Source organism: Sapajus apella, unplaced genomic scaffold (genome assembly GCF_009761245.1).
Source record: "Sapajus apella isolate SASKATOON/1434 unplaced genomic scaffold, GSC_monkey_1.0 scaffold11, whole genome shotgun sequence".
In the NCBI taxonomy this organism is placed as follows: Eukaryota; Metazoa; Chordata; class Mammalia; order Primates; family Cebidae; genus Sapajus; species Sapajus apella.
The window spans coordinates 7,149,186-7,171,985 of NW_022436951.1; the positions used below are offsets into that span (position 1 = coordinate 7,149,186).

Sequence of the window (22,800 nt, forward strand, 5' to 3'; positions counted from 1 at the left end):
TTTTTTTTTTTTTTTTTTTTTTTTTTTTGAGACGGAGTTTTGCTCTTGTTACCCAGGCTGGAGTGCAATGGCGCGATCTCGGCTCACTGCAACCTCCGCCTCCTGGGCTCAGGCAATTCTCCTGCCTCAACCTCCTGAGTAGCTAGGATTACAGGCACGTGCCACCATGCCCAGTTAATTTTTTGTATTTTTAGTAGAGACAGGGTTTCACCATGTTGACCAGGATGGTCTCGATCTCTTGACCTCGTGATCCACCCGCCTCGGCCTCCCAAAGTGCTGGGATTACAGGCTTGAGCCACCGCGCCCGGCCAAAATTAAACTTTCTATTCTGAGGTAATTGTACACTCACCTTAGGTGTCAGAAATAATATGGAGATCCATATACCCTTTACCCAGTATCTCCTAATTGTAATATCTTGCAACACCACAGCACAATATCACAACGAGGATATTAACATTTAAATAGTCAAAATACAGAACTTTCTGTCACCACAGAACCCACCGTGCTGCCGTTTCATAGCCACCTTCACCTCCCTCTCACCTCCACCCCATTCTTAGCCCCTGGTAGTCACTAATCTGTTCTCAGTTTCTATAATTTTGTCATTTCAAGAATGTTATATAAATGAAATCATAGAGTATGTAACATTTTGAGATTGGGTTTCTTCCACTCAGCATAAGTATCTGGAGATTCATTCAGACTGTGACATGTAATAGATAATTGGCTATTTTATATTCCTCAGCAATATTCCATGATATGGACGTATCACACTTTATTACCTGTTGAGAGACATCTAGATTGTCATCAGTTTTAAGCTATTACAAATAAAGGTGCTATAAACATTTGTACACAGGAGTCTGTGTGAATTTAAGTCTTCATTTCTCCAGGATAAATGCCCAGAAATATAATCACTAGGTTGTGTGGGAGTTGCATAATCAGCTTTTTAAGAAACTGCCAAACAGTTTTCCAGAGGGACTATACCATTTCACGTTCTCGGCAACAATGAATTAGTGATTTTCTCCAGATCCTTGCCAGTGTTTGGTGTTTTTTTTCTTTTTTTTTTTAAATTAGCCATTCTTATAGGTGTGTAATGATATATTATTGTGATTTCAATTTGAATTTCTCTAATGACTAATGAGGGTGAAATTATTTTACATGCGTATTTGTCATCTGGATATACTCTTCAGTGAAATGTCTTTTCATGTCTTTTGCCAATTTTTGAACTGGCTTATTTTTTGTTGTTGAGTTTTGAGAATACTTCATATATTCTAGTCTTTTGTTGGATAGGCAGTTTGAAATATTTTCTCCCATTCTATACATCCTTTCATCTTTTTCAAAGCAAAAAGTTTAAATTTTGAGGAAGTCCAACTTATAAAGTTTTGTCTTTTGCAGAGCAAACATTTTTTATTTTTTATTTTAATGCAATCCAACTTGTCAAGTTTTCCTTTTATGGATCATGCTTTTGATGTCAAGTCTAAGAATTTGTTGCCTACTCATAGAGCTCAAAGATTTTCTCTTAGTTTTTCTTCAAAGTTTTATAGTCCTATGCTTTATACTTAAGTCCATGATCCATGTTGAGTTAATTTTCATAAAAGGTGTGGGAAAAGGCATATGTGCATCTTAAAGCTAGTCACTGGGTAAATCAAGTCAGAAATCAAGGTCTCCTGGACCCCACCTTTTAGTCTTTTTATGAATCATTTTTGTCTCTCTTTACTTATCAGCATAGTATCTACTTCACAATCATATCCTTCCACATTCTCTATCGTATATCTACTATGTTATTATAAAAAAATACTTACTTATTTGTCAACATTCGATAGTCTGCCACTTTAGTGGACAAATCAACTATTTGATCCAAAATTTCTGCACATATTGAATAATGCTTTTTATAACAAGCTTGAGCTCTTTCCACAGCAATCTGCTCATGATATCTCTTTTCTTTAAGGATTTGTTCTTCAAAATCAATCTTGGCTTGTTTTGCCAAAGCCTAAAAAGGCAAAAACATTTTTAAATCACTATAACTAATTCAAATAAAAATAATGTCATCCTTTCAATAGCCAAAAGATCTTTAAGTAGAATGAAATGTCTTCTGACATAAGGAAAAAAAATTAATCATGAATGAACACTTTCTTCTTAATATATTAGTACTGAGTATGATGGCAAAGTCAATATTGGAAATATTCTACTCTTAGCTGATGCTATCAACAAAGCATAATACAATGAAAGATGATCTAACTGGGGAAAGCCCAATGTGGATTAATGATGAATTGGATCTTAAGCCTTCAAAAAGAAGTTCTGAGTTCATTGGTTGTAAATAGGGTTCAGAGAGAAACAGGCAAGTCTGTGCCAGACCCTAAGCATAGCTGACCCCTCACTCCCACATCCAGAGCATCAATTTGGACACATCTGCTATAGCCATTGCCCTTTGTCTTTGAATGGGAGAGTTCTATAATACTGATTTATACCTATAAAATATTTTAGAAATTCCCTGATTATACTGGCTTAAGAATATAACACATTTGCCAACAAATGTTAAATGTGTTAATTATAAACCCTCTATGGTTACAGGCTTAATAAACTGATGGCAATAATTTGTAGAAACATCTATTTCTGTAGAAATCAATAAAATACTTAGCTTGTCATCATCTATCCTTAGTGCACTATTATTTTGTTTAGGGAATCTTTTCTTCACACAAAGTACAAAGGTTGAACGTAGTCCAGCCAAGCTGAGAGTAACATAATACTTAATATGTGGGATTTGAATGAGCAAATATTGCTTTTCAGATAGCCATGGCAGCTTCTTGAGAAATTCAGTCACATGCTAATCTGCTCTAGGAAAAAGACTTGCCTCCTGCAACAACCCACTGAGTATAAAATGGAAGTAAACTTGGGCTGTGGAGGAGGTATGGTCGAGTTCAAGGCCTGGATTTTATATAGAATTCAAGTTCTAGCTGTGAGAGCTTGAGCAAGTCCTTAGCCTCCTTATGCCTTTGTTTCCTCAAAGTCAGGATATTAACAATACTTAGCATACCCAGAAAAAGTACCAAACCAACTCATCAGAACAAATATCTCCTATTATGATACTATTCATAAATGACTAGATGTGTGACAATGGATTGCTGTATAAGGTCCACCGTTTGTTTTGCTATTGCTGGTTTTATTTTGTGTGCTTATTTCATTTTTGTTGGGAAAGGGGTTAAGCTGAATGATCACTAAGGTCAATTCTGTACATTTGACAGATCCAGGAATTACATCAGAATTTATTATTGTCATATCATTCTGTACACCCTGTTTTCATAGAGAAGGAGTACAATTTAAGTACAAAACTTTACGGCATGATTCATGAAGTGAAGAATTCAGAGAAAAAAATGAATCTAAGAGAGCAGAAATATCAGATGAGAATTTATGGAGAGAGTGACACAAAAATGGGTCACGAGGTTGGTTTACTACAGAGTGTCTGAAACACATGGAAATATTTAGGATGTGATGAACCAAAACCTTTAAGGGAATGGTAGAATGTTTTACCAGTAATAGTATAGCTTTCAACCCTGGTTGCTTCTCCATCTCCTTCTCTCTCTTCCTCCCTTACCCACTCTCTCCCTTCCCCAGTCCCTCTCTCCCTGTCTCTATTCCTCTCCCTCCTTTCATTCAGCTGTCTAGTCTTCCTTCTCCTTTTCTATAACTACCATCAATCCTCTGCCAAAGCTGCCACAATTTCCTGTCTCATTACAGCTAAGTGTGTTGCAGCCATAAAAAGAGAGGGAGGAAAAGGAAAAAGGAAGTCTGTGGGAGATAGTAAATCTCAGTGGTTATGAACCTGGACTCTGGAGTCTGATAGAACAGGCCTTGTTCCCTGCTATACCACTGATAAGCTTTGTGAATTTGAGCCTTCTAGTCTTCAATTTCCTGATGTGTAAAATGTAAATAAGGATAATATCCACTTATGGTTATTGCAATAATTATATGATACATGCATGTAACAAATGTAGTACAGTGCTTGACTGAAAGTTAAGGCTCAACAAATATTAAATATGATTGTAATTAATTATGAATAATAATAGATCAGGAACTGTCTTAATATAGAATAGTTTTTCAACTGCCTCAAAGGATGAGATTAGCAGATTTAATCTAAAAACAAAACAAAAACCCCCAAAAAATTGAAAGTGAAAGAAAAACACAAAGTTTTCCATCATTTTCTCTCTTCTCTGTCTTTCCTTTTTATTTCTTCCCCTCTCTCATTTTCTTTTTTTCCTTCTTTTCCTTCTTTTTCTTTTTTTCTTTGTTTCTTTTTCTTTTTTTTTCTCTCTCTCCCTCCCCCCTCACTCCCTCTTCCCTTCCTTCCTTTTTCTCTTCTCTTTCTCTTTCTCTCTTTCTTTCTTTCTTTTTGGCAAGACAGTCTTGCTCTGTCACCCAGAGCTGGAGTGCAATGGCGTGAACTTGGCTCATTGCCAATTCTGCCTCCCGGGTTCAAGCAATTCTCTTGCCTCAGCCTCCCAAGTAGCTGGAATTATAGGCATGTGCCACCACACCCAGCTAATTTTTGTATTTTTAGTAGAGATGGAGTTTCACCATGTTCGCCAGGCTGGTCTCAAACTCCTGACCTTGTGCTCCTCCCATCCCAGCCTCCCAAAGTGCTGGGATTATAGGTGTGAGCCCCTTTCTTCCTTCCTTCCTTCTTCCCTCCCTCCCTCTCTCCCTCCCCCCTCCTCCCCCTCCCCCTCCCTCTTCTTCTTTGCCTTCCTTTCTCTCTCTTTTTTCTTTCTTTCTTTCTTTTCACCTTCCTTCCTTCCTCCTCCTCTTCTTCTCTTTCTTCTTCCTCTTTCTTTCCTTCTTTCTCTTTCTCCTTCCTTCCTTTTTCTTTCTCTCTCTCTCTTTCTTTCTTTCTCTCCTTCCTTCCTTCTTTCCTTTCTTCCTTCTTCCTCCTTCTCTTCTTCCTTTCTCTCTTTCATTCTTTATCTTTCTCTCTCTCTCCTTCTCTCTCTCTCTTTCTTTCTTTCTTTCTTTCACAAGAGCAAACATGCTACTGCTCTTATAGACTTTACATGCCAGTGGGATGGGCAAACAAAGAGGCAAAAACAAATACAGATATAATTACACACTGCGACATGTCATTAGGGCAAGACCATGGTGTATGGGGCTATATAATAGGGGCCTGACCTAGACAAGAAGGAACATACGCATGGAGCTTTGAGAACAAGTATTAATTGGGTGAAGGCACTTGGGAAGAGGGGCAAATTAGAAGAAATGACTTGCTCAAGAATCTGAGAGCAAACCAACGTGGCCAGAGCCAGGTAATGAAGGGGAACAATGAAGCCTCAGAGGGGATTATATGGAGCACCAACAAAGGCCCAGCAGCCACCCCAAAGGCTCCTGTGCCACTGAGGGGAGAGTGTGGGCTGCGGTAGCTGAGGTCTCAATAGCACTGGGCTTGCATCTGATGACCACAGTGTTTCTAAGATGGCTTGGCCCTTATAATCTCAGGCATTGTACATTCTCTATGTGCAGAGATGGGCTGAAAGAGTACAACTTAGGGTTGAATTAAGGAACATAAATACTGTTATATTCTGAAACTCTTCAGTTTTTGGTTGCCAATTCATAACCACTAAAAATGGATGAAGAACCACTGCAGTAGTAGTACTGCAGTAGAAACCAGGGGTGGTAGTGTAGACATGGAGGAAAATGGACACAATGAAGAGAAATGTAATGCATGAAAATGATAGCACTTAGTGGGTGTTTTGGGTATGCAAGAATAAGAATGAAACAGCTAACAGGTGGGTCCTGAAATTTCAGGCTTGTACAATTGGATACACAATGATGCCATTTGTTGAGCTATGGAATATTGAAAAAGACTAGCTTCATAGAAAAGGTCACAAATTTGGCTTGGAACATGTTGAGTTTGAAGTGTCTCTGAGACATAGGACCACAGATGTCAAGGAATACTAAAACTATGGACCTTCATCTTGGAGGGCAGAGGCATAACTCCATGAGTTATTTGTCTCTTGCAGTAAAGGCACCACCATGGTTGTGGATGCGGTTGTCTGAGAAATAACATAGAAAAGAAAATAAGGAAGCCTAAGATAAAGCTTTGAGGAATCTGTTAATAAATGTTTTTATATAAGAGAACAATGAGCCTTCAAATACAATGACCTTGCTCCTGAGAAGGCACAACCAAAGAAGTAGGAAAAAAAAATCAGTATTTTCCATAGCAATACTTAACAGAAAGTGGCCATAGAATAGCAAATCAATACAATTAAATAGGTAATACAAGTATTATTTATAGTCTGTGAGCATAGTTAAAAAACCTTAAAGACCTTAATAGACTTAAAAATACATTTAGAATACTCCACCTTCTCCCACTCACAAATAATAATACAAATTATAAGAACAATAAAAACTAAGAACAAAGCTGGAAGCATCATGCTACCTGACTTCAAACTACACTACACTATATGGGGCTACAGTAATTGAAACATAAAAACAGACACATAGACCGATGGAACAGAATTGAGAATCCAGAAATAAGACCACATACCTCCAGCCATCAGATCTTCAACACACCTGACAAACACAAGCAATGGGAAAGGATTCCCTATTTGATAGACGGTTCTGGGATAACTGGCTAGCCATATGCAGAAGACTGAAACTGGACCCCTTCCTTACACCATATACAAACATTAACTTAAGATGAATTAAAGACTTAAATGTAAAACCCAAAGCTATAAAAACCCTGGCAGACAACCTAGGTAACACCATTCAGGACATAAGCACAGGCAAAGATTTCATGATGAAGACGCCAAAAGCAATTGCAACAAAAGCAAAAATTGACAAATGGGATCTAATTAAACTAAAGAGCTTCCGCACAGCAAAGGAAACTGTCAACAGAGTGAACAGACAATCTACAGAATGGGAGAAAATTTTTACAAACTATGCATATGACAAAGGTCTAATATCAGCATCTATAATGAACTTAAACAAATTTACAAACAACCCCATTAAAAAGTGGGCAAATGACATGACCAGACACTTTTCAAAAGAAGACATACAAGCTGCTAACAAACATGAAAAAATGCCTAACATCACTGATCATTATATAAATCCAAATTAAAACCACAATGATATACCGTCTCATACCCGTCAGAATGGTTATCAAAAAGTCAAAAAACAACAGATGCTGGCAAGGTTGTTGAGAAAAACGAACACTTTTACACTGTAGATGGAAGTGTAAATTAGTTCAACCATTGTGGAGGACAGCGTGGCAATTCCTCAGAGATCTGGAGGCAGAAATATCATTTAACCCAGCAATCCTATTACTGGGTATATACCCAAAGGAATATGAATCCTTCTATTTTAAAGACACATGAATGCCTACATTCATTATAGCATTATTCACAATAGCAAAGACATGGAATCAACCTAAATGCCCATCAGTGATAGACTGAATAAAGAAAATGTGATATATATACACCATGGAATACTATGCAGCCATAAAAAAGAATGAGATCATGTCTTTTGCAGGGACATGGATGGATCTGGAGACCATTATCCTTAGCAAATTTATGCAGGAATAGAAAAACAAATACTGTATGTTTTCACTCATAAGTGGGAGATAAATGATAAGAACACATGGACACACAGAGGGGAACAACACAAACTGAGACCTTTCAGAGGGTGGAGGGTGGGAGGAGAGAGAGCATCAAGCAAAATAATTAATGGGTACTAGGCTTAATATCTGGGTGATGAAATAATCTGTACAACAAACCCCCATGACACACATTTACCTAAGTAACAAACCTGCACTTATACCCCTGAACGTAAAATAAAAGTTAAACAAATATATATGTATACCAAAAAAAATCCTCCTTCTTCACATAAAAGAAGTAGTAGAATGATAATGTAGAGAATAAAATGGACTTTGTTTAGTTAGTGAATGATACTGGAAAGAAGAGGTAACTGTTAATTTGGCAAAGCAAATTCAACATATATTGCTTTATTTATTCAGCTCCTACTTATGTACTAGCCACTGTTGGTGGAGAAGTTGATAAATTCAACATGTATAGATGAAAGCCATAAAATTCAACCATCTCTAAGGGATAGGTGCCAAGGAAGTAGATACATCTGTTGTTGGAAAAGGTAATCATGTGAGAGTAAGAAATATAATTTTTTCAGGTGCTTTGGAACCTCACAATTTAGGTCTCTGAGGCTTTAGCAGGTCCAACTGTTCCAGTACTCTGAAGTTAATTTAATCCCAGTTCAAGAAAGAATAGGTGATCCTTATCATCCTGAGACCAGTCCAGCTAAACATATTTTGCTATTTAGCTGAGCTTGTGAAATAAACATATGTTTTAAATAGGCACTTAGAAAGATAAACACATCATTTCTAATGTAAGCAAATGCCACTCTAATCTAGTCAAGTCTACTTTTGCCAAAGAAGAGAGACATGAAACAATCATCCAGATAACTCAGCTTTTAAGGCCAAAGAAGACATTGAGGTCAGCATTCATTCAGCTCAAATTCATGGGGAATGGCTCCCTCTCCCATTCCATACCTGCCATTTAGGCTATGCCCATTCCACAAAGGTAAAAGCAACACTTTCCTCACTGCAAAATATGCTACTGTCCAAATGATATTTCTTTTCTTTTTTTTTTTTTTTTTTGAGACGGAGTTTCACTCATGTTACCCAGGCTGGAGTGCAATGGCGCGATCTCGGCTCACCGCAACGTACGCCTCCTGGGTTCAGGCAATTCTCCTGTCTCAGCCTCCTGAGTAGCTGGGATTACAGGCACGCACCACCATGCCCAGCTAATTTTTTGTATTTTTAGTAGAGACGGGGTTTCATCATGTTGACCAGGATGGTCTCGATCTCCTGACCTCGTGATCTACCCGCCTTGGCCTCCCAAAGTGCTGGGATTATAGGCTTGAGCCACCGCGCCCGGCCCCCAAATGATATTTCTAAAAATTGCATAATTTTGGCAAGAGCTACAATGCACTTTCATGGGGTACCACAGTGGAAGCTATGAAGCTAGTAAATAAAGCACTACCCTCCTGTTTTCTATAAGGTTTCTCTTCTGTCCAGTCCGGTTTTGTGAATATTTTATGACAGTAAAGATAGGCTATCTAAAATGCCACTCACATGAGTTCTCTTCAATCAAATGTGGACTAATGAATTAAATAAATCTAAAACATTCCCAATAGGAAGAAGACAAGAAGTAATCCTTATTCTCCTTTAATGAAATCCATCTGTTTTTGTCACTAGAACCCACATATACATAAAGTTTGGGACAAAAATAACCTATTAAATAATTAAAAGATTGGATATTTTGATTTTCAGAGTTATAAAAGGGCCAGGACACAATGAGACCATAGTAGCAAAGAGTACAGCTAGCAGCCTAGATCTCAGTTTCTGTATACAATTCTCAGCTCCGGGGCACCAGAGTACCCTAGATAAAGGACTTATTCTCTTCTGAGGAAGAAATAGCACAAATGGACCTGAGAAATCTCTTTTTTTTCAGAAGGCAAGGAATTGTTGACTAAAGACTAATGGTGTCTAGTTGAAAGGAAATAGCTTAAAAGTTCTCTCATTGCCTGAGGATATTCACCTAGAAAAACCAATAGCAATGTCTATTCTAGTAAACATAGTAAACTTTTAAACAAAAAAAAGTATCGAGAAAAAAAAAGTAATCACTCAAGGAAATGAAAGTTAGATTATCACTATTCTTTTTGACAGAACACTTTAGAAAACAGAGTGACATACTTAAGATATTCAAGGAAACAAACTGTGAACTAACCATATTATACACAGCAAAACTTACAATCAAGTATAAAAGGCACACACAGTTACCAATATATAAGAACTCAGGGAATATGGTTTCCATGAGCCCTTCCTGAGAAATCTATTAGAGAAGGAGCTTCAGACAATCAAAATGACTAGTGAGAAATGGACATAAGTGTTGGTGGAGCATTAAGTACTTAGCTACTTGTAGAATCAAGACTAAAGGAAGACAGTATCGTACTATGCAGTGGCTATATGCCCTGTTGATGGAGTTACACAAAAATAAAAATGGGCAGATAACAGGCTGATCATGTCAAAAAAAATCAACTCTTATTAGATGATTGGCAACAAAATATAGCTTTGTTTACCATCACTTGGCAGAAAGATTTCTAAGGCAGATAGTATTTACCGCTTCTCGATCAAGAGCATCCTGGAAGTCTTTCAGTCGTCTTTCCTCATGTTGTTTTTCTCTGAAAATTCTGTTTTGCCATAAAACTTCCTTTTCATGCCGAACATGCATGAGCTGCACAGCAATCCTGCGCTCCTGCTGGGACTGCCGCATCAGTCGGTTAATCAGCTGTTCTTCCCGATAAGCCTCCTGAAAACACCAGGGGAAGAGCCAATTATTTGTTAAAGTGTTGTCCAAATTCCCCATTGGGCTATGAAGCCTGTACAGAAACAATATACAAAAGCATAATGTTCATCTAAATCAATTTCTGTCATTTGACTTAATTTGACATAGCAAAAAAATCAAATTATGAAATGAGAATTTCCAACAAAAGTTGGTGTTCAGAAATGTTATGATTTTGCAACTTACAAGCACTTTAAATAAATTATTACTTCATTCAAAATATTATTAAAAATAAATTAGGTGATTTTCAAGGTTTTAAAAACAAGTGAACAGCTAATGGATACTAGGCTTACTATCTTGGTGACGAAATAATCTATACAACAAACCCCCGTAACATGAGTTTACCTATACAACTAACCTGCACATGTACCCCTGAACTTAAAATAAAAGTTAAACAAAAATAAGTGCTATAACTCTGAATTTAAAAGCATGTTTTCAGAAGTTTAGGATTATGTTACACACATTTTAACATTACTACTAGTTGTAAATAAATGCAGCCGTTGTCAGCTGAAGATTGCAGATCTGATTAGTTCCTAGTGAGGATACTGCAATACCAATGTGAGGAAAAGCTATTAATAAAAACTGACAGAATATGACGCCTGGAGAAGAGGCTGGGGGAAATGACCTACTGCTTATCTTAAAAATCTGAGTGGTAATAATCTGAAACAGAAACTAGATGTATTCTTGGCTGTTTGAAGAGAATAGAAGGGTGACCAGTAAATGAACAGTAGAAAAAAACGTTAAACTGGGAATCAAAGGACCTGGTCGTCATAATAAGCTGGGTGGCCTTGGGCAATTAACTCAGTTTCTTGGGCCTATTTCTTGTCAGGTAAAATGATGGGTTTAGATAGACGATGATATCCAAGGCCCTATCAAGCTCTCTCACTCTTTCGAAACAGAGACATCATGTGGAAAGAGGAGGTATCTATAACACTCAGTGGGGAAGACATAGAAAAATATCTAGACACTGGAGGAACTTACTCTGGTCTACAACCACTACCTAATCTTCCAAAGACGCCTGAGCAGCTAGAGAATAGGGCACTGCAGGAAAGAACTAAGAGCTAAGAATTCAAAGGTCTTCTACTTAAGAAGTGAGGGAAGGGCCTGGTGTTCAAATGCCAGTTCCAAAGAAATAGCATAGAAAAGATTATTAGAAGGCAGAGGTAGTTGACTTGGCGTAAATCTTAACTAGCCAAGATACTAGCCAAATGACCACAGAACCGGGTAGGAGCCAAATTGTGCTCCCAGTTTGAATATCTCCACTTAAATGCCTACGAAGTACTTCAACTCAATAAGTCCAGAATTAAACACACTAACTCCCCTTCAGATCTGGTCCTCTCCCCATATTTCCCCATCTCAGTTGATGATCCTACAATAATCTACTCTGTGATCTAAGACATTAGGGCCATCCTAAGTTCATTCCCCTTAATCACTCCTAATACTCAATTGTTCAGGAAGTAGTCTATTATACCTCCCAGGTACTTTTTTAAGCCACCCCTCATTCCATTCCATACCCACTGACACCACCCCATCTTGAACAACTTCAGGCCTTCTCTACCAATCCTTTCCTTACCATCCCTATTCTCAAAACCTATCCTCTAAAAAGTCAAACTGATTTTTCTAACTTTAAATCTCATCATTTAGTTCACATAATTCCACATATTTATGAATCAGTAGGCAAGATATTAACTTGAGCACAGGTCTCTGGCTCTGTCTTCACCACCCAAACCAAAACAGGAATACTTAAATTCCAGGGGGAAACTGGAACAACTTGAACACTTGGGAAGATATTTTGAGGCATTTTTAATAGATTAAGTGCAAAGGCATCAGAAAAAAACATCCAGGGTTGACGTGGGATTTATGTCATGCTTGTGAAAAGCAGCAGGTAATGGAAGCAGAGGAATTCCTAGCCCTGACATATATAATTTTTCCTTTGGAGGAGAGGAGAATTGATGGAAAAACCAGCCATTGCACACATGAAAATTTTCCATTCCATGACTGTGAACCAACATCTTGTGTCAGCTGCACAGAAGCCTGGGCTCACTAAATTCCATGGAAAGCAGGTGGTGGGAATGCAGGGAATACAGCAAAAGCTTCAGGCCTGGTTCTAGGAACAGCAGCTTCCCCACGCACAGAAAAGCAGCAGCACAAGAGATTTCTGTGATGGAAATTATATAGAGTCCTGACTCTTTTTTAAGTCCCTTAGGTTGCTGGATTTCCAAACTAGTAAATATATCTCCAACTCTAGTTGTGAAAATTCAGTGTTAATAACATCCTAGTGGAAAGCGAGGAAATCCAGAAAGAATTCATTTACTCCATTTTCCAGCCAAACACCAGGCCTAGATTATAAGTAGAAAACTAGTGAGAAAAAAACTTGCAGCCAACACGCAAGCACTTTGGAACATACATAGAAGTGTGCCCAAAATTTCATTGCAAGGTAATGAAACTTGAAATGGGTAGTTATTTTAAAATCAACTTTTCAATTATCTAGTTTTCATAATTTGAAATTCTTCTAATTAAAAGAGATGACCAAACTGACTGAATAAAGATATAATTTGAAGAGATCTGAATTTGAAGAAATAACTTTCTAGCACAAAAAGATGTCCAGAGCTATTTTTTGAACTTTCACTAAGAAAGGAGTGGAATCCATGAATAAACTTCATATTAATATGAAGCTTTTATTTCTTTTCAGTGAGCAAACAGACCAGACATGGGTAGATGAATAAAAGCATCTTCAAATGTTCTTTTTAGACGTACATATTTGTCCTATTTACATTCACAACTGAAATCACCATCCACACCAACTTTGCTCCTCTCACCATCTTCCATATCTCTGTAAATTACACCTCCATCCGTCCAGGTGCACAACCTAGAAATCCGGCTTTTCATCCCACTTTTTCACTGTCCCATGTCTAACGAATCATTAAGTCCTATTGATTTTACTTCCAAAGTCATTCTTAAAGCCACTTATCTCAATCCCTATTGCCACTAAACTAAATTTAAACCAGGATAATCTCTTACTCAAATTACAGCAACCACGAACTTGGATTGCCCGTCTGTAATCTAGTCTCCAAATTAAAGCCAGAGTGATCTTTCTAAAGGCAAGTCTGACCTGATCACTCTTATTCCCCTTAGCATTCAAACATGAAATCACAAAATCTATTTCTTTCTATGTATCTTACAAAGCTCATACATAATTTGGCCTCTGGTGACTCCTGCCAGATGACATGACTTTCAGTTAGCTAAAAGCACTGAGCTTTCCATGTGATAGTCTCTTGCCTGGAAACACACTTCACCTTCCACCATTTCAGCCTCTCCTGGAAACCGCCCCTCACCCCTACCCCACCACAACCACCCCACCTTCAATTAGCTCACTCCTGACCCTTATCCATGCTTCTGCTATTGTCCTCCAGACACCGTCTCCTGAAGCAAGCCAGGTGGACTTCTCCTAAGTGTCACTCCCCCCAAACCCCCTTTCACCTGCATAGCACTTTCACACTCCAATGTACTTGCTGTTTGTAGATGCTCCTCTAAACAGAAAGCTCTGAGAGATAGGCATCTTGTTATTCTTGCTCTCTGTTATATCTCTGAGCCTATCACAAGTACTCAAAGCATAGATATTCAATAAATATGTGCTCAGTGTAAGAAATGATCAGTGATCCTTGAGCTGTAGTGGCATCAGGATCACCCAGGGAGCCTGTAAGCACAGATCACTGGACCCCATCCCCAGCATTTCAGGTCCAGTCTGGGGTGGGGACCAGTAATCTGTATTCCTAAAAGTCCCAGGCAATGCTGTGGCTGCTCACCCAGTAATCACACTTTAAGAACCACTGGAATAGACTGGTGAACAAAAGGAGAGGAAGAACAACATTTTTCCATGTTGTTTTCATTCATTCCCCGTTTCCTCTAAAAGTAACAACAGAGTACACATGGCAGATATAGACTTCAGTTTCCTTTTAATATATTTTTTATTATGGTAGAATATATGTAACATAAACTTTACCATTTTAAAGTGTAGATTTGTCTTAAGTACATTCACAATGTTGTATAATTATCACCAGATTTTAGATTCTTTATTAAATAGGTAAGTTTTTTTCTAGTATATTTACTATTATATACTAGTATATATGTGTGTGTGTGTGTGTGTGTATATATATATATATATATAGTATATAATATACTAGTATATTATGATGTGAGGATGTGAAAATGACATTTGATGAAGAGTAGCAGACAATACATATATAAACTACATATTATGTATATAGAAGACTACATTTTGTAGAATTCCCAGCACTATTACTTAACCTTCATCTAAATATCTTACCTCTTGTGCTTCATGGGCTATTAACTGGTCCATTAACAATTTCCGCCGTCTTTTCTCCCTTTGCTCTCGTGCAAAAGCATCTTCTTCAAGGCGTTTCTGGATTTTTTTAATGTACTCATCATCCGAGTAAGTATTTAACAAATTGGTAGCTGTCTGGCCTGCTGTATCTAAAGAAGTCTTCGATGCACTAAGAATAATAGTTTTTATTTTAGATTTTTAATAATAATGTGATCCCATGCCACTATCTGTGACTATGGAGAAAGATCTCAGGAGAGGGATCCCTTGAGTTCGCTGTTAATTTATTAATACAAGCACTGAAGCAAATATTTGAAATCAGGGTGATACCCTTAGCTTTCGACAGATCCCATTTGCTTCACCCCATTTCTAAACTCTCTTTCTGTGAGGTCCTTAGCATCAGCGTTTTTTGTTTGTTTGTTTGTTTGTTTGTTTTTTTGAGACAAGAGCTTGCTCTTGTTGCCCAAGCTGGAGTGCAATGGTGCAATCTCGGCTCACTGCAAACTTCACCTCCTGGTTCAAGCAATTCTCCTGCCTCAGCCTCCCAAGTAGCTGAGATTACAGGCACATGCCACCATGCCCAGCTAATTTTGTATTTTTAGTAGAGACAAGGTTTTACCATGTTGGCCAGGCTGGCCTCCAACTCCTGACCTCAGGTGATTCACCCGCCTCGGCCTCCCAAAGTGCTGGGATTACAGGCATGAGCCACTGCACCAGCCTGTTCTGTCAATTTTTATGATTTTCATTGTATCCAGAGATTCCGGATTTCTTTTCCTCTTGTTCCTGTTGGCTCTGGGCCTCTATCCTCCACTGTTTTGAATAAACAGTAGGCAGACTATTGATAACCCAAGTGTCAGGGAAGGCAGAGCTCTGAAACGGCAGACCAGGCACACTAATGCCAGGTCACTAGAGATTACTTCTCCATGCAGATGGTTCTATCTACTACACACTTCCATCACCTATGAAAGTGCAAGTTACTATATGAACTCCCAGATGAATTTCTAAGAGCTTAGAATAGTGGCTGAATGCTTATTGAAAACACAGGAGTTGAAAGTTGGCTTGCTTATCGTGCCACATACATAAGCACAGGTCTAACTGTCTTCTTACCCATGTCCTAGAGACTCAACTCAAAAGACTCAACTGAGAGATCTTGTCCTATCTCATGTCCACAAATAAAGGATCAGGAAGAACCCAGTAGTCTTCTCAACAGAAAGTTAAACACATTCAATTTAGTGAGACAAATGGTGGCTTAATATTCAATTCATAGATTCATTCCAAATTTATCATTAAAAGACATATTTTTATATATATAAAGATCAAATAATCATCAATTTTCATCTGCATCCTCTTCAAAAAGTAAAAAGAATACAATAATACAAGATATACCATAATGTTATTCGCCTAGGAATAATGAATTTTTATATTACGTATAATCATTGTTTTTGTTACAAGTAATTAACATATTTGGTCTACAACATTACTTATAATCTTATTCGAAAAATAAGGACACATTATTAAAGTGTGTAGAGATGTCAGAAATTCTCATATAGACACAAGTATTCTTATAAAAAACACAACGCATATTTAATGTTTAATGATGTAATACCTGCATATTTATAATACAGACCATACTGTAGTATAGGACATAATTTGGAGGTTTGCTGCTCCCAGCTGATCTCCTAGTGAATACGAGAAATAGCCTATTTTTCTTCTCTCTGCACCTGTGCCTAGCATGCCTAGCAAGAAGATGTCTGCTAAATTGCAAATAATATGCTAAAAAACACCATACATGTATAAAAATCAAACTAAAGTTCTGATCATTTTATCAGCAGAGGCTCAACATTTGATTACATTCTGTCAGCGAGAGGAGCTGAGCACAAATTATGGAGGTACCAAGCACTCAGTAAGGTCAAAGACAGAGCTTAACCCTATCTATTAAGATTTAGTATTTAATTGCATAGCAAAACACTTTTAGATCTTTCATCAAAAATATTATTATATTTGTACCTAAGTGTGTTGTGTAAAAGACTCTGCACTGTAGCATGGGTTAATAGCTCTCTCAACACAATATTTATGCTGTCAATAATATACTTAACATATTGCTTCTCCTTTATCAATTAGTCAACCCATCCATCTGTTGTCTTATTCCAATAAAGGTGAAAAAAAGCTACACATTATGTACTCGAATAAATATTCATTTTACTAGATGTAGGTTTCTTGAGGGCAGTGATTATATTTTCTTTTTATCTGTTTGCTAGCCAGACCTTTATCAAATGTAATAATCGTATATGTGTAATCTATTAGTAGCAGAGATCTTGGTTAAATTTGTAGTTCTTAAAAAGTAGTTGCTGGGAAAAGCCTCTGATAGATCTGTTAATCCAAATGCCAAATTACAGAAGCCAATAACCCCAGCTAAAGAAAACAAATAGCAGACAGTATTTATTAGTCATTTAAAAAATGAAAACATGGAGAAACCTTGTTATGTGGGGAAAATGCAGCATGAGAGCTCTTGCATTGCTGGGATTGAGGCATCATTTCATTCTTCCACAAAATAAAAACAATGGACTTTAAGGTGGCATCCTGAGAAACTGTTCAGGAGCAGACTATGAAAGAGGCAGCTGCAGAAAGTACTCCGAGGTTCAAGCTGGGAGATTTTATTGCCTTCTGGCGTTAAGTTAGTGTGAAGTTCTCAATGTGCCCAGAACATTCTTGATTCTAAGCTAAGATTCAGAATGAACTAAAAAAGTAGTGATTAATGAAATGGCTTAAGAAGGGCCCTATTTCATAGCCATAGCCTTTGTTTTCTTGAAAAGTTTGCTCTAGGCCAGCGTTTCCTAACATTTTTCTTTTTAAGGCCGAAAGAGAAAACCATCTTTGCGTAACACACTGGAAAGGATTTAGATTCTCAGATAAACTGTTCACAGCCAGAGAGGTAACTGGCCCAGGGACTTCAGCTGCCCCAGGCCTTCTCTTCCTGCTGTAAGTGAGGGTGTCAATATGTCATGTGCCCTCTACTGGAAATCTTTGGCAGGACCAAGTGGAGGTTTCTGTGATAAAGGGACCTGACACTACTATTTCCTTCCCTTTTCTCTCAAAATAGAGCTCCAATTTTATGCAGGGAAACAGTGTGCCCAGTTAAAGACTACATTTCCTAGCTTCCCATTCTGCTAGGTGTGGCCATGTGACTGAATTCTCTACAATAAGATATAAGCAGAAATGTTATATGGGATTTCTGCAAAGGCTTTTGAAAGAAGCTATTTCAGATAGGAGATGTCTACTTTTTTTGTCTGTCTTCCTTCCTGATAGGATATGGGCCAAATGGCCAGAGTTCCAGCAACCATCTTGTATCGTGAATGTAACATTGAGGATGGAAACCACACAACAGGACAGTGATGCAAAAGTGAAGAAAGGAGGAGGCTCAGTCCTTGACCTTGGAGCTACAGCGTACACCATGGGTCACTTATCTTCTGATTTCTGTTACATGAGAGATAAGCAGATTTCCTTCTAATTTAATTCACTGTTGTTTTGGGGGTTCTAAAACTAACTGATAGAGACCTAGGTCTGGTTGGGTTGGCAAAGGCAATAGGGAACAGGTAAATGTTTGCAGCTGCAATGTACAGGGATGATCTTTAAGACATTTAATAGCTGACATTGCAAGGACACTAACCAATAGAAATAGATACTGCTGCAGGGCCTGAAAGACAGTGCTGTGCATCATCTTAACCTCTGGTTGCTAAACTGTGTGGAAATTGAGGGGTCCCAGGAAAGGGGCAGGCCAGGGAGCAGCAGAAAGTCGTATTCATCAAGTAGCAAAGTTTTCAGTAGTTTAAGATGGCCTTTCTGGTGGACACCGGCTGTTTATCATCACAGAGCCTGTGGCTAGAGAGGTGAGTGAAAGAGTTAGAAGAAATTGGTAGTTTCATGGGCCAAGGTCCGGGTAGGTGTGCTAGGGGGTTCAGGTAGTGATTGCATAAATGAGGAGACCTGGATTACGTTGTTTTTATGGGTCAGGAGCAACACTGATAAATGGAAGTGAGAATCAAAATAGGGCATCAGGAGTTTCTGCAGAGGGCAGGAGGAAAGGTGATGTACATAAGTGTTCCCCATTTTGCTTGATTTTCTTTCTGACATCTGACTTCATCGTTTCTTCCTTATGGCTCTGATTTTCCTTGCCTCCTCATTTGACTGTCTCTCCCTTCCTTCAGAAAATTTTAATATGAAGCTGAAGTATGTAATTTGTTTCTGCTTTTCTTTAGAATTAGTACCTTCTTTAACAGAGATTCATCTCATATTTCATAAGATGTAAATGCATAGAGTTTGGAGAGTTTCCATTTAAAAATGCAAGAAAACCCAGTTGCTCCTACATATGTGGTCTCTAACGAATTACTTTCTGTGAATCAATGACCCCCTATAGAAAACAAAGTATAAAGGAGCTTTATCTTTAGGTAAATGAAGCCAATTAATGAGTAAGTTTGTTCCATGAACCCATCAAAGTGTCTGTTTTAGTAACATTTGCTCAATGAACTCATTCACTCAGCTTCTTACTGCTAGTCCCTATGCTAACTGCTGAGGCTACAGCCTGATATAAACAAAACTAGAGTCTAATAAAGGCTTTACCATGACAAATTTAAATTAGAGGTACCTTGAAACAGTTTTAGTGAATGTTTAAAAAATATGTGTGAACTTAGAAGAACATAGCACAGAAAAATAAATCAACTTTATATTTCATGATAGTCACCTTCTAGATATTTATCAAAGTGTTAACAATCTGAACTTTAGCTCATTTATCTTCCCTAATATACTCTCGGAATCAAGATTCTCTGAAGTGAAAAGATCCTTGGAACGGCTCTTCCAGATAAAATATTTCTAAATATTCAAAAGCTATATGTAGAATAGAATGCAGTTTTGTGATTCTGTGAACAGTTCACATCTCACCTTTCTTTTGCTTGGAGATCCTTTTTTATTAATGCTTCGAACATCTTAATTTCACTGGCCACATCCTTTAAAGAAAATTAATCATCAGTTCTCTGCCTCTAAAAACCACTGAAAAAATCTTCATTTACCATATTCATTCAAGTTTATAAAGTGACATGTACTACTAATTCAAGGTAATTATGACTTAAGATATGAAAAGATGCATTCTAAAATATTTTTATAATTTTGATTTGTTACTTTCAGACTAAGCTAACTACATCTAAAAGAATGTGAAAATTGCCTCCTCTGAATCATTCACTTCATGATCTTGACAGGGTACCGACGGACATTTATTTCATCAGAATAAAGATTATCAAAAAGTCAGGACATAAATTTTTGAATACAAATATTTCCTTCTCTCTATTTTTTATTTATTTTTATTTTTTTGAGACAGAATCTCACTCTGTAGCCCAGGCTGGAGTGCAGTGGCACAATCTTCGCTCAAGGCAACCTCTGCCTCCCAGGTTCAAGTGATTCTCCTGTCTTAGCCTCCCCAATAGCTGGGATCACAGGCATGTGCCAGTACACTCAGCTAAGTTTTTTATTTTTAATAGAGATAGGGTTTCACCATGTTGGCCAGGCTAGTCTCAAACTCCTGACCTCAGGCAATCCTCCAACTTGGCTTCCCAAAGTCAAATATTTCTTTAAAAATTGTTGTCTCAGGTGTTGTAAACATTTCTCATGCAACCTTATTTACACTATTTATTTGTTATCTGAAGATTAACTTTAGCTCACCTTTGTGTTTTACAAATACTTTTTTAAAAACTTTAATCAGTCCAGGTACGGAGGCTCACACCTGTAATCCAAGCACTTTGGGAGGCTGAGACTGGCGGATTGCCTAAGCCGAGGAGTTCGAGACCAGCCTTGAGTACCTGTAGTCCCAGCTACTCAGGAGGCTGAGGTGGGAGGATCACTTAAGCCTGAGAGATTAAGGCTGCAGCGATCCATGATTGTACCACTGCACTCCAGCCTGGGCAACAGAGTAAGACCGTCTCAAAAAAGAAACAACAACAACAACAAAACTTTAATCAACTGAGGGACATATGAGAGGTAGATACTGAAATGGAGTCAGCTAAAAGCCTCTGTAGGTGGTAATTTTAGAATCCAAGTACAGGATATTTTGGTAGTATTTAAAAAACAAAAAAAAATGTGGATTAATGTAAAATTCAATGCATTTACGAATCAGAGAGATCTGTCAGTCTCTGCTTTACTAGCAGTGGGTAAAACATGTCAACTTTCTGGGTCTGTTTCCTCATCTACAAAACAGGAAAAATAATATACTACTTAGAGAGTTGTTTACAAATTAAAGATAAAGTGAAGTGCCCTATCCACGGCTTGACATACAGCACATGTTCAATAAATGGTAGTTATTAATCATCTTTGTAGGTCACATGGGAGAATATTAGCAATCATTGTAGAAGTATGCAGTGTGAATTGCAGGAATCAGTATCAAACTATAACACTGCTCTCCTGTGAAAGAAAATAAGATTGTAGCTTACCGAAATGATTGACAGTTGATGTGGTCTAGTAAAATGTCACTGGTATAGGTATCTTAAATTTAAATATACTGATAGCAACAAGTCACTTAATATTCCTGGGATTCATAGAAAAATAGTGTGTGGTGATGAGGAGGAATTGAGTAAAAACATATAGTAGGAAAGGCATATGTATGCTATATGTACCTTGACTGGCCCTGCTGTACTCAAGGCAGTTATGACCTGCTATGGTTTGGATGATTGTCCCTGAAAACAGCATATGAAATTTGATCCTGATGTTGAAGATGGAACCTAATGGGAGGTGTCTGGGTCACGTGGTGGGTCCCTTGTGAACAGACTGATGCCCTCCCTGGGGGTGAGTTCTCACTCTATTAGTTCCAATGAGAGCTAGTTGTTAAAAAGAGCCTGGCACCTTCTCTCTCACTCTCTTTCTCCCTCATGAATAGATTGATTCTCTCCCTAAGGGTGAGTTCTCACTCTATTAGTTCCCAAGAGAGCTGTTTAAAAAGAAGCTGGCACCTTCTCTCTCCTCTCTCCCTCCATCCCCCACTCTCACTTTCTCTCTCCCCATGTAATGTTTGTACATCCTGGCTTGACTTCCCCTTTCCCTTCCTAAGTTCCTCACCAGATACCCATTCTTGAATCTTTCATCCTTCAGAACCATAAGCTACATAAACCTCTTTTTCTTTATAAACTACCCAGCCTCAGGTATTCTTTAATAGCAACACAAATGGGTAAGACATGATCCCTCACAACAGCAGCTATTCTGACCTGGTTTGTTATTGACCACAGAATCCTTTTCAACACAGGAGTCTAGACTGCCATTTAAAAGGAGTTTGTCATTTCTGGCCTAAAGCTACATTCTTTGTTCTGAACAAATAACAATATAACATGAGTTGAATATGCACAGAGTGGAGGAATTCTAAATGAGAAAGGACAAGGTCAGAGACAGTTTGGAAGGCAAGTGTGAAGTTTTGGAAGGTCTCTATATGTTTCAGAGAAAGACCATTCTTTAGTTAAGATAAACATAGCACAAGAGTAAAGGATTATCACTTACCTCTGCCTCTTTTTTCTTTTTCATCATTTTTTGGGCCTCTAGTGCTTTCAAAGTACGATTTGATGTAGGTTTAGGTATCTGTATGATAGCTGCTTGGATTTTGGCCATTATTTCATTTTGTCGTCTTCTGTTTAAGTATTGCTGAATATCCCATATACATTAGTTTAGTTATTCAGAATAATAGTCAGAACAGGCAATATAATACACTCACAGGTACAAATATATAAAATTTATCTATTGAAATTTTCAGAACCCAGCAATTAGCCAAGGGACTAGGTGTCACAATTGCGTAATGTTAAGAAGCAGGTGTCAATATCACTTATTGTGAAAAGCATAATGTTAAAACACAATTCTGGAATCTGCAAATTATATCTATTAAATGTCTATATTTTCATTCTGTGTGATGATACTAAAAGGACAATAAAGATGTCCCAAATATAAATAAGAGTATAATTCTTTTCTAATCCTACTGTCATGACTTTACCAAGCATGGGAAGAAAAATATTCTCTCCCTGAAGATGGTCCAATGAGAAA

The 22,800-nt window shown here is 37.8% G+C and overlaps 1 protein-coding gene across 5 annotated transcripts in view; it reads right to left on the minus strand.

The window, feature by feature from the left end:
• The window catches only part of SPEF2 (sperm flagellar 2), a 200,400-nt gene that overhangs the window by 145,720 nt on the left and 31,880 nt on the right, over window positions 1–22,800 (minus strand). For all 5 annotated transcript variants that reach the window (XM_032278967.1, XM_032278968.1, XM_032278966.1 and 2 more), the window contains 5 exons: window positions 22,267–22,407; window positions 19,675–19,739; window positions 14,725–14,911; window positions 10,176–10,364; window positions 1,797–1,984 (listed from right to left, as the gene is read on the minus strand). In XM_032278967.1, the coding sequence (XP_032134858.1) occupies window positions 1,797–1,984; window positions 10,176–10,364; window positions 14,725–14,911; window positions 19,675–19,739; window positions 22,267–22,407 (770 nt within the window). The remainder of the gene's footprint in view (window positions 1–1,796; window positions 1,985–10,175; window positions 10,365–14,724; window positions 14,912–19,674; window positions 19,740–22,266; window positions 22,408–22,800) is intronic.